The sequence below is a fragment of the Salvelinus fontinalis genome, chromosome 8, assembly GCF_029448725.1.
Source record: "Salvelinus fontinalis isolate EN_2023a chromosome 8, ASM2944872v1, whole genome shotgun sequence".
Classification (NCBI taxonomy): Eukaryota; Metazoa; Chordata; class Actinopteri; order Salmoniformes; family Salmonidae; genus Salvelinus; species Salvelinus fontinalis.
In genome coordinates, this window is record NC_074672.1 from 43,416,804 (window position 1) to 43,428,975 (window position 12,172).

General features: G+C 44.1%; 1 protein-coding gene across 3 annotated transcripts; it reads right to left on the reverse strand.

The window, feature by feature from the left end:
* Position 1: 1 nt before the first annotated feature.
* On the reverse strand, positions 2–7,142 carry LOC129861285 (protein-L-isoaspartate O-methyltransferase domain-containing protein 2-like). 3 transcript variants are annotated; one of them, XM_055932569.1, is made up of 6 exons: positions 6,813–7,142; positions 5,540–5,886; positions 5,019–5,121; positions 4,686–4,857; positions 3,876–3,999; positions 2–3,718 (listed from the first exon to the last, which is right to left on the reverse strand). In XM_055932569.1, exons 2-6 carry the CDS (start codon positions 5,844–5,846, stop codon positions 3,258–3,260), a joined length of 1,167 nt encoding a protein of 388 aa, XP_055788544.1. In that variant the 5' UTR covers positions 5,847–5,886; positions 6,813–7,142; the 3' UTR covers positions 2–3,257. The 3 variants fall into 3 exon arrangements, with proteins under 3 accessions (XP_055788544.1, XP_055788545.1, XP_055788546.1); XM_055932570.1 differs by having other exon boundaries at positions 6,504–7,142; XM_055932571.1 differs by lacking the exon at positions 6,813–7,142 and adding an exon at positions 6,073–6,497.
* Between the last annotated feature and the right edge of the window lie 5,030 nt (positions 7,143–12,172).

Genomic DNA, 12,172 nt, shown 5'->3' on the forward strand with positions numbered 1-12,172 from the left:
CTTTAGCATAAACGGACTTTATTAACAGCAGTCAAAAGTACGGCTCAAATTCCAAAATAACATCCTTAAAACACGGTGCAAAAGTACAACACAAATACATTTGACAGAACTTAAGGACTGGTTCGAAAGACTTCAGACCTTATCGCTCATATTCTACCACAGTATTAATATGTACACGATCACAACACGTGCTATGAGTCGGATGAACAAAGCAGTCTGCCTGGCCAAGTAAAGCTTTATCACTTAACATTTGGAATCAATGTGAAAGCGTTATATTAAAAGGACAAATCAGAATCGTTTTGACTCAAATGCCAATTTCATGCGACATACTGTAGGTGTGACACCAGAGGCTGACTTAAGTTTTGAACTTATCTGAATGTTGAATCGAGGCAAGAGGTTAACATCCAGTCTGTAACTAAGGTATATCTGTAGCAAGTATTAGCTAAAGAATATATCTATATATAAAGTTGTATTTATATGCAGATGACCACTACACAATGTATAATAACTAAACAAGCAAAAAGATAAACCTTCACACATCAACAAAATGGCATCAGTCAGAAATGAAAGGTTTCTTTTTTCTCTCTGCTGTTTTGACAGCACACATAGTAGCTACATGCATTTCCTGTCTTATGTCATTCCAGGCTTATAGCAGTGGCATGGCACACTACATGACCAAAAGTATGTGGACACCTGCTCGTCAAACATCTCATTCCAAAATCATGGTCATTAATATGGAGTTGGTCTCCCATTTGCTGCTATAACAGCCTCCACTCTTCTGTGAAGGCTTTCCACTAGATGTTGGGACTTGCTTCCATTCAGCCACAAGCATTATTCGTGAGGTTGGGCACTGATGCTGGGCAATTAGGTCTGGCTCGCAGTCAGCATTCCAATTCATCCCCAAGGTGTTAGATGAGGTTGAGGTCAGGGCTCTGTGCAGGCCAGTCAAGCTCTTGCCCACCGATCTCGACAAACCATTTTCGTATTAACCTTGCTTTGTGCACAGGGGTATTGTCATGCTCTAACAGGAAAGGGTCTTCCCCAAACTGTTGCCACAGTATCGTCTAGAATGTCATTGTAGCGTTAAGATTTCCCTTCACTAGAACTAAGGGGCCTAGCCCGAACCATATAAAACAGCCCCTGACCATTATTCCACCTCCACCAAACTTTAGTTGCCACTATACATTCGTGCAGGTATTGTTCCAAACCCAGATTTGTCCATCGGACTGCCAGATGGTGAAGCGTGATTCATCACTCCAGAGAACGCGTTTCCACTGCTCCAGAGTCCAATGGCGGCGAGCTTTACACCACTCCAGCCGACGCATGACATTGCATATGGTTATCTTAGGCTTGTGTGCGGCTGCTCGGCCATGGAAACCCATTTCATGAAGCTCCCGACGAACAGTTCTTGTGCTGACGTTGCTTCCAGAAGCAGTTTGTAACTTGGTAGTGAGTGTTACAACCGGGAACAGACAACTTTTACACGCTTCAGCACTCGTCAGTCCCGTTCTGTGAGTTTGTGTGGCCTACCCCAACGTGGCTGAGCCGTTGTTGCTCCTAGACGTTTCCACTTCACAATAACAGCACTTACAGTTGACCGGGGCAGCTCTAGCAGGACAGAAATTTGACAAAACTAACTTGTTGGAAAGGTGGCATCCTATGACGGTGGCACGAAAGTCTGCACTTCAGTAAGGCCATTCTACTGACTGTTTGTCTATGGAGATTGCATGGCTGTGTGCTTGATTTTATACATCTGTCAGCAACAGGTGTGGCTGAAATAGCTGAATCCACAAATTTGAAGGGGTGTCCACATACTTTTGTATATATAGTTTATGTAGAAGAAAAAAAACATGATCCTCTGTAAACTAACTTTCACTATTGATTACAGAGTAAACCAAAAGACCAGCTTTGGATAAATGTACACGTCAGGGTTGGAGTTAATTTATTCTTAATTAATTTAGAAGGTAATGAAATTCAACTAATGAAAAAATAAATCCCAGTTTTTATCTACCTATGAATCAAATTTCAATTATTTTCCAGAACTGACTGAATTAACAATGGCACTGAACCATTTTAGAGGGAAAAGTAAATACATTTACAAGAATCCATCATAATGGAAGAAGCATGATCATCCCTAGTCTGATTGTCATGTTCAAACTGAAACATCTGCTGGACATGATCATGGCATCATAGAGTCTCCTGCATTTATTCTCAAGAAAGTTAACTCAAAGAAACACCTAATATCCACTGCCAGTCTGCTAACAAAATAGAGTCAAACAATAATATCACGTTTAGGTGTCTCTAAACCACAGGCATGTCAACAGACACCTCTACCACCTCTCATCAACAGACACCTCTACCACCTCTCATCAACAGACACCTCTACCACCTCTCATCAACAGACACCTCTACCACCTCTCATCAACAGACACCTCTACCACCTCTCATCAACAGACACCTCTACCACCTCTAATCAGAGGTCAAACATCTCTCTGGCTTCTGGAAACTACTTAAATGACAAACTTTCTCCTCCACTCTGACACTATCCCATCTTCTCCCCCAGTCTCTCCATTTATGAAGCACAAGGCTCGATAGCAATCTCAGATGGTTCTTCCAGTCTCTCGTAGTACAGAAGATCTGGACCAACGTGCTCTGGGACATGTGGCTGCAGGTGATGTCCAATAGGTAGAGCCATGTCTTCCAACCAGATAACAGACACCACCATAGGTCTAGGGCTCACTCAGCACAGAATATATAATGTATTCCATTCTCACACACAGCTTAAGGGGGAAACAACTTCTGTTGGGTTGAGTGAAAAAGTTAAATTACATAGATCCTCAATTCGCAACTACTGAAACAAAAATCCATTAACATAATTGATCTGTTTGGCTGTCTAAAACATCTGCACCATTGAGAAAGCTAAGTTACTGAGTACCAGAGAACCTAGAGACACCTTTCTATCCCCAAGGTGAAACCTTTCCCATACGGGTCAAATATGTCTCCTTCTTACAGTGACAGGAAAAGAGTAAGAAACAGTGAGTCTGGGTCTCTGTTACTGACTGGGTCTCTGTTACTGACTGGGTCTCTGTTACTGACACAGTCAGGGGCCAGTAACAGAGACCCAGCCAGTAACAGAGACCCAGTCAGTAACAGAGACACAGAGACCCAGTCAGTAACAGAGACACAGAGACCCAGTCAGTAACAGAGACCCAGACAGATGTTGTTGGTTTCTGCTGGGTGCTGTATCTGTGGAGAAGTCATTTCTCCCGGCAGTACAGCAGGTACATCTTCAGAGGCTCCGGGAGGGGCAAAAGGAGAATCCTCTCTCTCAGGATGTTTACAGGTGGCTCTGCTGGGAGTAGCTCCCCTGTCTCCTTTTCTGCTTCCTCCTCCTCCTCCTCCTCCCGGGCTACCCTTCGCTGCCCATCCTCCTCCCCCCCGCAGTTATTGTTGTTGTTGTCCAGGGGAGCAGGGGTGGGGTCAGCATTGCTCACCACACGCTTGTGTGCCAGCACTACAGAGGTGCAGTGGCGGCGGTGAACACGCCGGCGTTTAAAACGTGGGCCGTACTTGTGGAGCCCACTGACCCCCAGGCCCCTGCCTCCTCCAAAAGAGCCCTGACCCCGTGGCTGACCCTCCCCGTTGTCCGTGGTCACTCTCAGGGTGTGGCGGATGGCTATACGAGCCAGCTCCTGCAGCGTCCGCACCTCAAACATGGCTGCTCCGTGGGTCACCACAGATCAAAAAGGAGAGAGAATGTGACAACGTTAGTATGCTTTGGATAGTGATGAAAACGGCTGGGGGTTTTTCTATAGTGTTTCACTTATCTCTTCTGACTTCCATGTTATAACATCCCAAAGTGACAAGGTACTCACGTAGTGGGACGATCTTGGGTTCACCGTTGGTGTTTTGTTGGGGCAGCGCCAGGGGAGCGAAGGACACAGCAATGATCTTTTTGGTCTCCCAGCTGCTCTGGCCTGTACGCCTGATCTTGGTCAGCTAAGAAGAGGGTACATTAGGGCAGGGGTTTCCCCAAACACAGTCTTGTCACCCACACCCCCAGGTGCACGTTTTGGTTTTTGCCCATAACACTACACATTTGATTCAAATGATCAAAGCTTGATGATGAGATGGTTATTTGAATCAGCTGTGTAGTGGTAGAACAAAAACCAAAACGGTCCCCCGGGGGGGTGGGGGGGGGGGGTTCAGGACTGAGTTTGGGAACCCCTGCATTAGAGTACATGCCTTTTGTGTATGGGACATAATTACATGTATGTAAATAAAAAATACAATGGGTTTCCATCGCATTTTCTTTAAGCTCATCACCCATGCACTTTCACCACCCTGTGAAGTTCGTAACTTATTTCATCTGTAGCCTCATAAACTGCATGCTTTCCTGAGTCGTAGTCGGAAGACCACACAACATATCATTGTGTGACTCCAAGTTTACTTCAATTTGATGGTTATTATATCAATATTTGCGCATAAAGGCACTTTCACTGCCATTTATCGCATAATACATTTTACAGACAAAAAGATCACACCTTCTGTAGCGTGTTTTATTTTGTCGACATTTGCTGAGTTCACTGACAAATTTGGCCTGTCATGACATTTTCTGTCCGACTGAAGTACTTTACTCGCATAAAAAGGTTGGATGGAAACCTAGTTAGTGTGAGTATACACACCTTCTCCTCCAAGGGCACTACCAGAATACCCCCCACTTTCAGCAGGTTCTTCATGAATACTTCATGGTCTCTCTGCACCCCCGCCCCACAGTACACCCTGTCATACTGCCTGCTCTCAGAGGGGATCTCCAGGCAGTTCCCCGCCACAAAGGAAGGTTCGCAGAACTCAAACCTAAAAAACACAAATACAGTATAAACAAAAAGAGAAAAACTATCTATTTTCCAGGCTACACACTGCCACCTGATATTCAACGAGCCACGATGTCTACTGACAGAGAGAACACTTCAAGGCTGCTGTAGACTGGAAAGCCAATCAGAGGTAAAGACTCTCACTTGTCAAAGCTTTCGCTGGTTTTGATGAAGTAGTCTAGCTTCTGGTAGGCATACTCAATCACATCAGCATATAACTCCACCCCATGGTTCACACCAAATGGACCTGGAACCAGGATTACAACAGAAAAATAACAAACATCCACAATGCATTTCAATCAACTTTTCCAATCAGTTGGCCTGCTGATTTCCCCCTTTCCAACTCCAACAAGGCCCAGAGTGGTTGTACTGTTGGCTACAGTAACTCACCCAGGCCCAGAGTGGTTGTACTGTTGGCTACAGTAACTCACCCAGGCCCAGTGTGGTTGTACTGTTGGCTACAGTAACTCACCCTGGGGCATTGGGATATTTTTTTTTAGACCCGAGGAAAGAGTTCCTCCTACTGGCCCTCTAACACTACTTCCAGCAGCATCTGGTCTCCCATCTATGGACCGACCAGGGCCAACCCTGCTTAGCTTCAGAACCAAGCCAGCAGTGGGATGCTGGGTGGTATGCTGCTGGCTAAACCAGTTACAGCAACTCACCCAGTATGAGTCCCACCATAGTGCTGAGGTACCCAGTCCCACTGCCCAGGTTGAGGAAGGACAGGCCAGGGTGAAGGTCCAGGGCCTCCATCACCTCCGAGTAGATACAGGGGGCTGATAGGTGGATGTTGCCGTGCCTCCAGGCCAGGTCCTTGTAGGCGCTGTCACGGTACTCCTCCAGGTAGTAGTCGGCCCGGTCGATGGCCCTGAAGGCCCGCTCCACCAGGTCCGAATGGATGTAGTGTGCCTCCTTCAAGTTGTCAATCAACTCGTCATTGTCCTCGCCAGCGCTCACAGCTCCTCCCATCTTGACTGGCAAGAGAGAAGGGGAACTTCTGAGCCTTTATCTGAAGAACAGAAACAGGTTGTGTGCAATTGAATTGAAAGATTGCAACCACTTTAACAAAACATCATCCTCCACTTCATATTTTGTACATTTCAGAATAAACAATCCCATTTTTGCCTTCCAATGACTTATACTGAAAGTGCTTCATGAAAAGACTTCCTCAGCACATTAGGTGTGAGTGTTGTACCTGTGGCCCTTGCGAACAATGCCAATGGGGAGATGACCAGACAAATGTTGAGTGGGCCTGCTGTGTCATAAAGCAATAGAGAACAAAGGAGCCTGGCCACTTTAATGATGCTTGGTTCCTTTGATGCCCAAACAGCCATTGTGTTTGATTGCCAAATGACTAATTTAAGCACAATAAATGATTTGAGAAAATCCTCGATGGTAATGAATATTTCTGAATAACATGATGAATTTATTTTTCAACAGAGATTACAAATACACGACCATAAGATGGCGCTGTGGGACTTGGACCTTTGCCTTGTGTTAGGAGAAAAGTACACTATTTCCTGTAAAAGAACGCTGCGTTTTCTAACACAAACCTTAAAAACAACCACACCATGTTAAAAACAGCATATCATTTAGCAAGAAATGTCAAAATTACAATAACGTTACCCCATATGCATCGTGCATTCGATGACCTTCGCGAGACACGTTGCGGTTACTATTTTTGCGCAAGCTAACCCAAATGAGTCCAAAATATCCACAACAAATATGCAAACGTGTCAGATCATGTCAATTAAGTGGTTTAGTTAGTATCTAAATTGTTTTTAAGTGGTTGACACATTGGAAATCTGGAGAAAAAAAGACAATCGTAATCTGAGTCTTCCACGCACGCAGGCAGAACAACAAAGATTCGGGACTAACGTTAGGCAAGGTCGACAGACACACGCCAACATAACGCGAATTGGAAGATATAATTACCTAGAACTTGATAATCAATTTTTCCGTGTTAAAATACCGATTGCCGCTACAAATCAGCTTGTTTTAAAGCTTTTGTTCGGTAGCACTCAGACAGTTCACTGCTAGTGCTAGCCAGGCGCTAACGTTACAGCTTCTAACGTTACCCCCAAACGTTACAGCTTCTACCCCCAAGCCATAAAACTGCTGAACAATTTATCAAATGGCTACCCGGACTATTTGCATTGACACCCCCTCCCCCCTTTCAGTTTAAAAAATATATATTTTAGATTTTTGTACACTGCTGCTACTCGCTGTTTATTATCTATGCAGTCACTTTACCTCTACCAACGTACAAATGACCTCAACTAACCTGTACCCAAGCATTGTCACTGTACCCCCTGTATATAGCCTCGTTATTTTATTGTGTTACTTTTTTTACTTAAGTTTATTTAGTAAATATTTTTCTTAACTCTATTTTCTTAAAACTGCATTGTTGGTTTAAGGGGATGTAAGCAAGCATTGCACTGTTAGGTCTTGACCTGCTGTATTCGGCGCAGGTGACAAATACTATTTGATTTTAAATGTAAACGTTCAACCAGTCGACGCGCTTACGTCATACGTAAGCAAAAGCAATGTAGATCTAATTAACATTTTGATTGGCTATTGATTGATACAATAAAGTAAATAATGGGCCTAAACATAAAATATAGTAATTGAACAAGCCCAACTGTAAATGTGGTGCAGGCTGCTAGATGTTTACAGAATATAATAGAAAAACGCAGATTTTTTTTATGGAATCCAAGTGTTAACAACAACAACTATGATTGCTCATATTTCATCACTCCTGATTAATATAGCACATCAATCAGTTGAATGCGAGCTTTATATTTAAATGTATCTTTAGGATTAGGTTTGAGCTGGAATGTGGACATGAAGCTAGGGTTAGGCCTAGGGTTAGTGTTGAACCAGGATGTGGACATGACGCTAGGGTTAGGGTTAAGGTTAGGGTTGAACCAGGATGTGGACATGAAGCTAGGTATGAGGTTAAGGTTAGGGTTGAACCAGGATGTGGACATGAAGCTAGGGTTGGGGTTAAGGTTAGGGTTGAACCAGGATGTGGACATGAAGCTAGGGTTAGGGTTAGGGTTGAACCAGGATGTGGACATGAAGCTAGGGTTAGGGTTAAGGTTAGGGTTGAAACAGGATGTGGACATGAAGCTAGGTATGAGGTTAGGGTTGAACCAGGATGTGGACATGAAGCTAGGGTTAGGGTTAGGGTTAGGGTTGAACCAGGATGTGGACATGAAGCTAGGGTTAGGGTTAAGGTTAGGGTTGAACCAGGATGTGGACATGAAGCTAGGGTTAAGGTTAAGGTTAGTGTTGAACCAGGATGTGGACATGAAGCTAGGGTTATGGTTAAGGTTAAGGTTGAACCAGGATGTGGACATGAAGCTAGGTATGGGGTTAGGGTTGAACCAGGATGTGGACATGAAGCTAGGGTTAGGGTTAGGGTTAGGGTTGAACCAGGATGTGGACATGAAGCTAGGGTTAGGGTTAGGGTTAGGGTTGAACCAGGATGTGGACATGAAGCTAGGTATGAGGTTAGGGTTAAACCAGGATGTGGACATGAAGCTAGGGTTAGGGTTAGGGTTAGGGTTGAACCAGGATGTGGACATGAAGCTAGGGTTAGGGTTAGGGTTAGGGTTGAACCAGGATGTGGACATGAAGCTAGGGTTAGGGTTAAGGTTAGGGTTGAACCAGGATGTGGACATGAAGCTAGGGTTAGGGTTAAGGTTAGGGTTGAAACAGGATGTGGACATGAAGCTAGGGTTAGGGTTAAGGTTAGGGTTGAACCAGGATGTGGACATGAAGCTAGGTATGAGGTTGGGGTTGAACCAGGATGTGGACATGAAGCTAGGGTTAGGGTTAAGGTTAGGGTTGAACCAGGATGTGGACATGAAGCTAGGGTTAGGGTTAAGGTTAGGGTTGAACCAGGATGTGGACATGAAGCTAGGGTTAGGGTTAAGGTTAGGGTTGAAACAGGATGTGGACATGAAGCTAGGTATGAGGTTAAGGTTAGGGTTGAACTAGGATGTGGACATGAAGCTAGGGTTAGGGTTAGGGTTAGGGTTGAACCTGGATGTGGACATGAAGCTAGGGTTAGGGTTAGGGTTAGGGTTGAACCAGGATGTGGACATGAAGCTAGGGTTAGGGTTAAGGTTAGGGTTGAACCAGGATGTGGACATGAAGCTAGGGTTAGGGTTAAGGTTAGGGTTGAAACAGGATGTGGACATGAAGCTAGGTATGAGGTTAGGGTTGAACCAGGATGTGGACATGAAGCTAGGGTTAGGGTTAGGGTTAGGGTTGAACCAGGATGTGGACATGAAGCTAGGGTTAGGGTTAAGGTTAGGGTTGAACCAGGATGTGGACATGAAGCTAGGGTTAAGGTTAAGGTTAGTGTTGAACCAGGATGTGGACATGAAGCTAGGGTTATGGTTAAGGTTAAGGTTGAACCAGGATGTGGACATAAAGCTAGGTATGGGGTTAGGGTTGAACCAGGATGTGGACATGAAGCTAGGGTTAGGGTTAGGGTTAGGGTTGAACCAGGATGTGGACATGAAGCTAGGGTTAGGGTTAGGGTTAGGGTTGAACCAGGATGTGGACATAAAGCTAGGGTTAGGGTTAAGGTTAGGGTTGAAACAGGATGTGGACATGAAGCTAGGTTTGAGGTTAGGGTTGAACCAGGATGTGGACATGAAGCTAGGTATGAGGTTAGGGTTGAACCAGGATGTGGACATGAAGCTAGGTATGAGGTTAGGGTTGAACCAGGATGTGGACATGAAGCTAGGGTTAGGGTTAGGGTTAGGGTTAGGGTTGAACCAGGATGTGGACATGAAGCTAGGGTTGGGGTTAAGGTTAGGGTTGAACCAGGATGTGGACATAAAGCTAGGGTTAGGGTTAGGGTTAGGGTTGAACCAGGATGTGGACATGAAGCTAGGGATGAGGTTAGGGTTGAACCAGGATGTGGACATGAAGCTAGGGTTAGGGTTAGGGTTAGGGTTGAACCAGGATGTGGACATGAAGCTAGGGTTAGGGTTAGGGTTAGGGTTGAACCAGGATGTGGACATGAAGCTAGGGTTAGGGTTAAGGTTAGGGTTGAACCAGGATGTGGACATGAAGCTAGGGTTAGGGTTAAGGTTAGGGTTGAAACAGGATGTGGACATGAAGCTAGGGTTAGGGTTAAGGTTAGGGTTGAACCAGGATGTGGACATGAAGCTAGGTATGAGGTTAGGGTTGAACCAGGATGTGGACATGAAGCTAGGGTTAGGGTTAAGGTTAGGGTTGAACCAGGATGTGGACATGAAGCTAGGGTTAGGGTTAAGGTTAGGGTTGAACCAGGATGTGGACATGAAGCTAGGGTTAGGGTTAAGGTTAGGGTGGAAAACAGGATGTGGACATGAAGCTAGGTATGAGGTTAAGGTTAGGGTTGAACTAGGATGTGGACATGAAGCTAGGGTTAGGGTTAGGGTTAGGGTTGAACCAGGATGTGGACATGAAGCTAGGGTTAGGGTTAGGGTTAGGGTTGAACCAGGATGTGGACATGAAGCTAGGGTTAGGGTTAAGGTTAGGGTTGAACCAGGATGTGGACATGAAGCTAGGGTTAGGGTTAAGGTTAGGGTTGAAACAGGATGTGGACATGAAGCTAGGGTTAGGGTTAAGGTTAGGGTTGAACCAGGATGTGGACATGAAGCTAGGTATGAGGTTAGGGTTGAACCAGGATGTGGACATGAAGCTAGGGTTAGGGTTAAGGTTAGGGTTGAACCAGGATGTGGACATGAAGCTAGGGTTAGGGTTAAGGTTAGGGTTGAAACAGGATGTGGACATGAAGCTAGGGTTAGGGTTAAGGTTAGGGTTGAACTAGGATGTGGACATGAAGCTAAATGAAGCAAATCATATTTTATCAGAGCTGAATAATCTATGCTGTCTGTTCTATTATAGTAGCCTAAGATAAATAGCATATAGTAATTTATATTTATATGTATACACAGATAGCAACTTGCCTTTTATAAGGTTATAGTAGTTCATGCTTGTTCATGTTATAGAAAATAGGCTACTGGAGTCTGAGGAGATTTCACTGACTAAAATGTATTTTACTTTTATTTCACTAGACAGGTCAATTAAGAACAAATTCTAATTTACAATAACGACCTGGCAAATATCTGACTCAAACATGTCATGTGACTGTGGCACACTATTTGAGATTCCATGTAGCCCAGCAGATGGCAGTGCTCAGCCATGTCCGTGCAGCCTGTCATCAAACACTGTCCTCCATTTTGGCAAACGACAAAAACAAGAGAGACGGTTTTTCTTTTCTTTTATTCTCTGGCAACCCATAGCCTACAGTGTATGGCATCTACACACACACACACACACGCACACCCACACACACACGCTCTCTCTCTCTCTCTCTCTCTCTTGCTCTCTCTCTCTCTCTCTCTCTCTCTCTCTTGCTCTCTCTCTCTCTTTCTCTCTCTCTCTCTCTCTCTCTCACACACACACACACACACACGCTCTCTCTCTCCCACACACACCAATTAACGCAAGCGACCGATGCACTTGTCTATAATTCTTTATTAATATTTTTCATAGATAACATGGTTGATACCCCCACAATAACTGACATCACTTATCTTGTTTATAATACTGACACAGGAACATGGGAACATGTACACAAGTACACAAACACAGAGTCACAATTTCAGCCCAACTACAGAGTTAACTTCCAAAAGAAAAGAGGAGACCCAGAGGCCATACAGCCAAGGCCTGTCCTGCTTTACAAAATGGTAGCAAAAGAACAACCACCTCTACAAAAGTAACAAAAATCCTTACTATCTATCATTGTGGAAGTGCTTGTAATTTCGGAAGTTTTTAATTTTCATAAGGGTATTAATAATATCAATGCCTAGAAAATCACCAGTAAAAATAGCTCATCTCTGTAAAAATGGGCTAGCAGGACAACCCTTGGCTGTGCATTTAGTCACAAACTTTTTTTTTCAAATTTTCTTTAATACAACAACAATAACAATGTTCCTTAATACAAATATGTACAGAGACTTCCACATTTTTTTCTCAAAATAATGCCCTACACACTAATGCATTATCTATAATAAAGGTTACGCTCATTTGGATATTTCCATCACAGAAACTGTCCATGCAGTTGGGTACCTGAATCATCGTAATTAGATCACAGTTTCTTTACCATTATATCATATTGATGTTTTGTGTCTCTGTAACAACATGAATGTGTCACCACAGCAACAGCAATAGTATCTTCTCCTGCATGTCAAAGACACATTGAATCATTTTTTTCCTTTTTTTAA

Bases quoted from the DNA above. Each gene is read 5' to 3' on its own strand.
- LOC129861285 (XM_055932569.1), bottom strand. From the start codon at position 5,846: ATGGGAGGAGCTGTGAGCGCTGGCGAGGACAATGACGAGTTGATTGAC. The intron at 5,122-5,539 runs GTGAGTTGCTGT...TCCTGGTTCCAG, and splicing joins TATGGTGGGACTCATACTGG to GTCCATTTGGTGTGAACCAT. The intron at 3,719-3,875 runs GTGAGTACCTTG...CCCACGGAGCAG, and splicing joins ACCCAAGATCGTCCCACTAC to CCATGTTTGAGGTGCGGACG.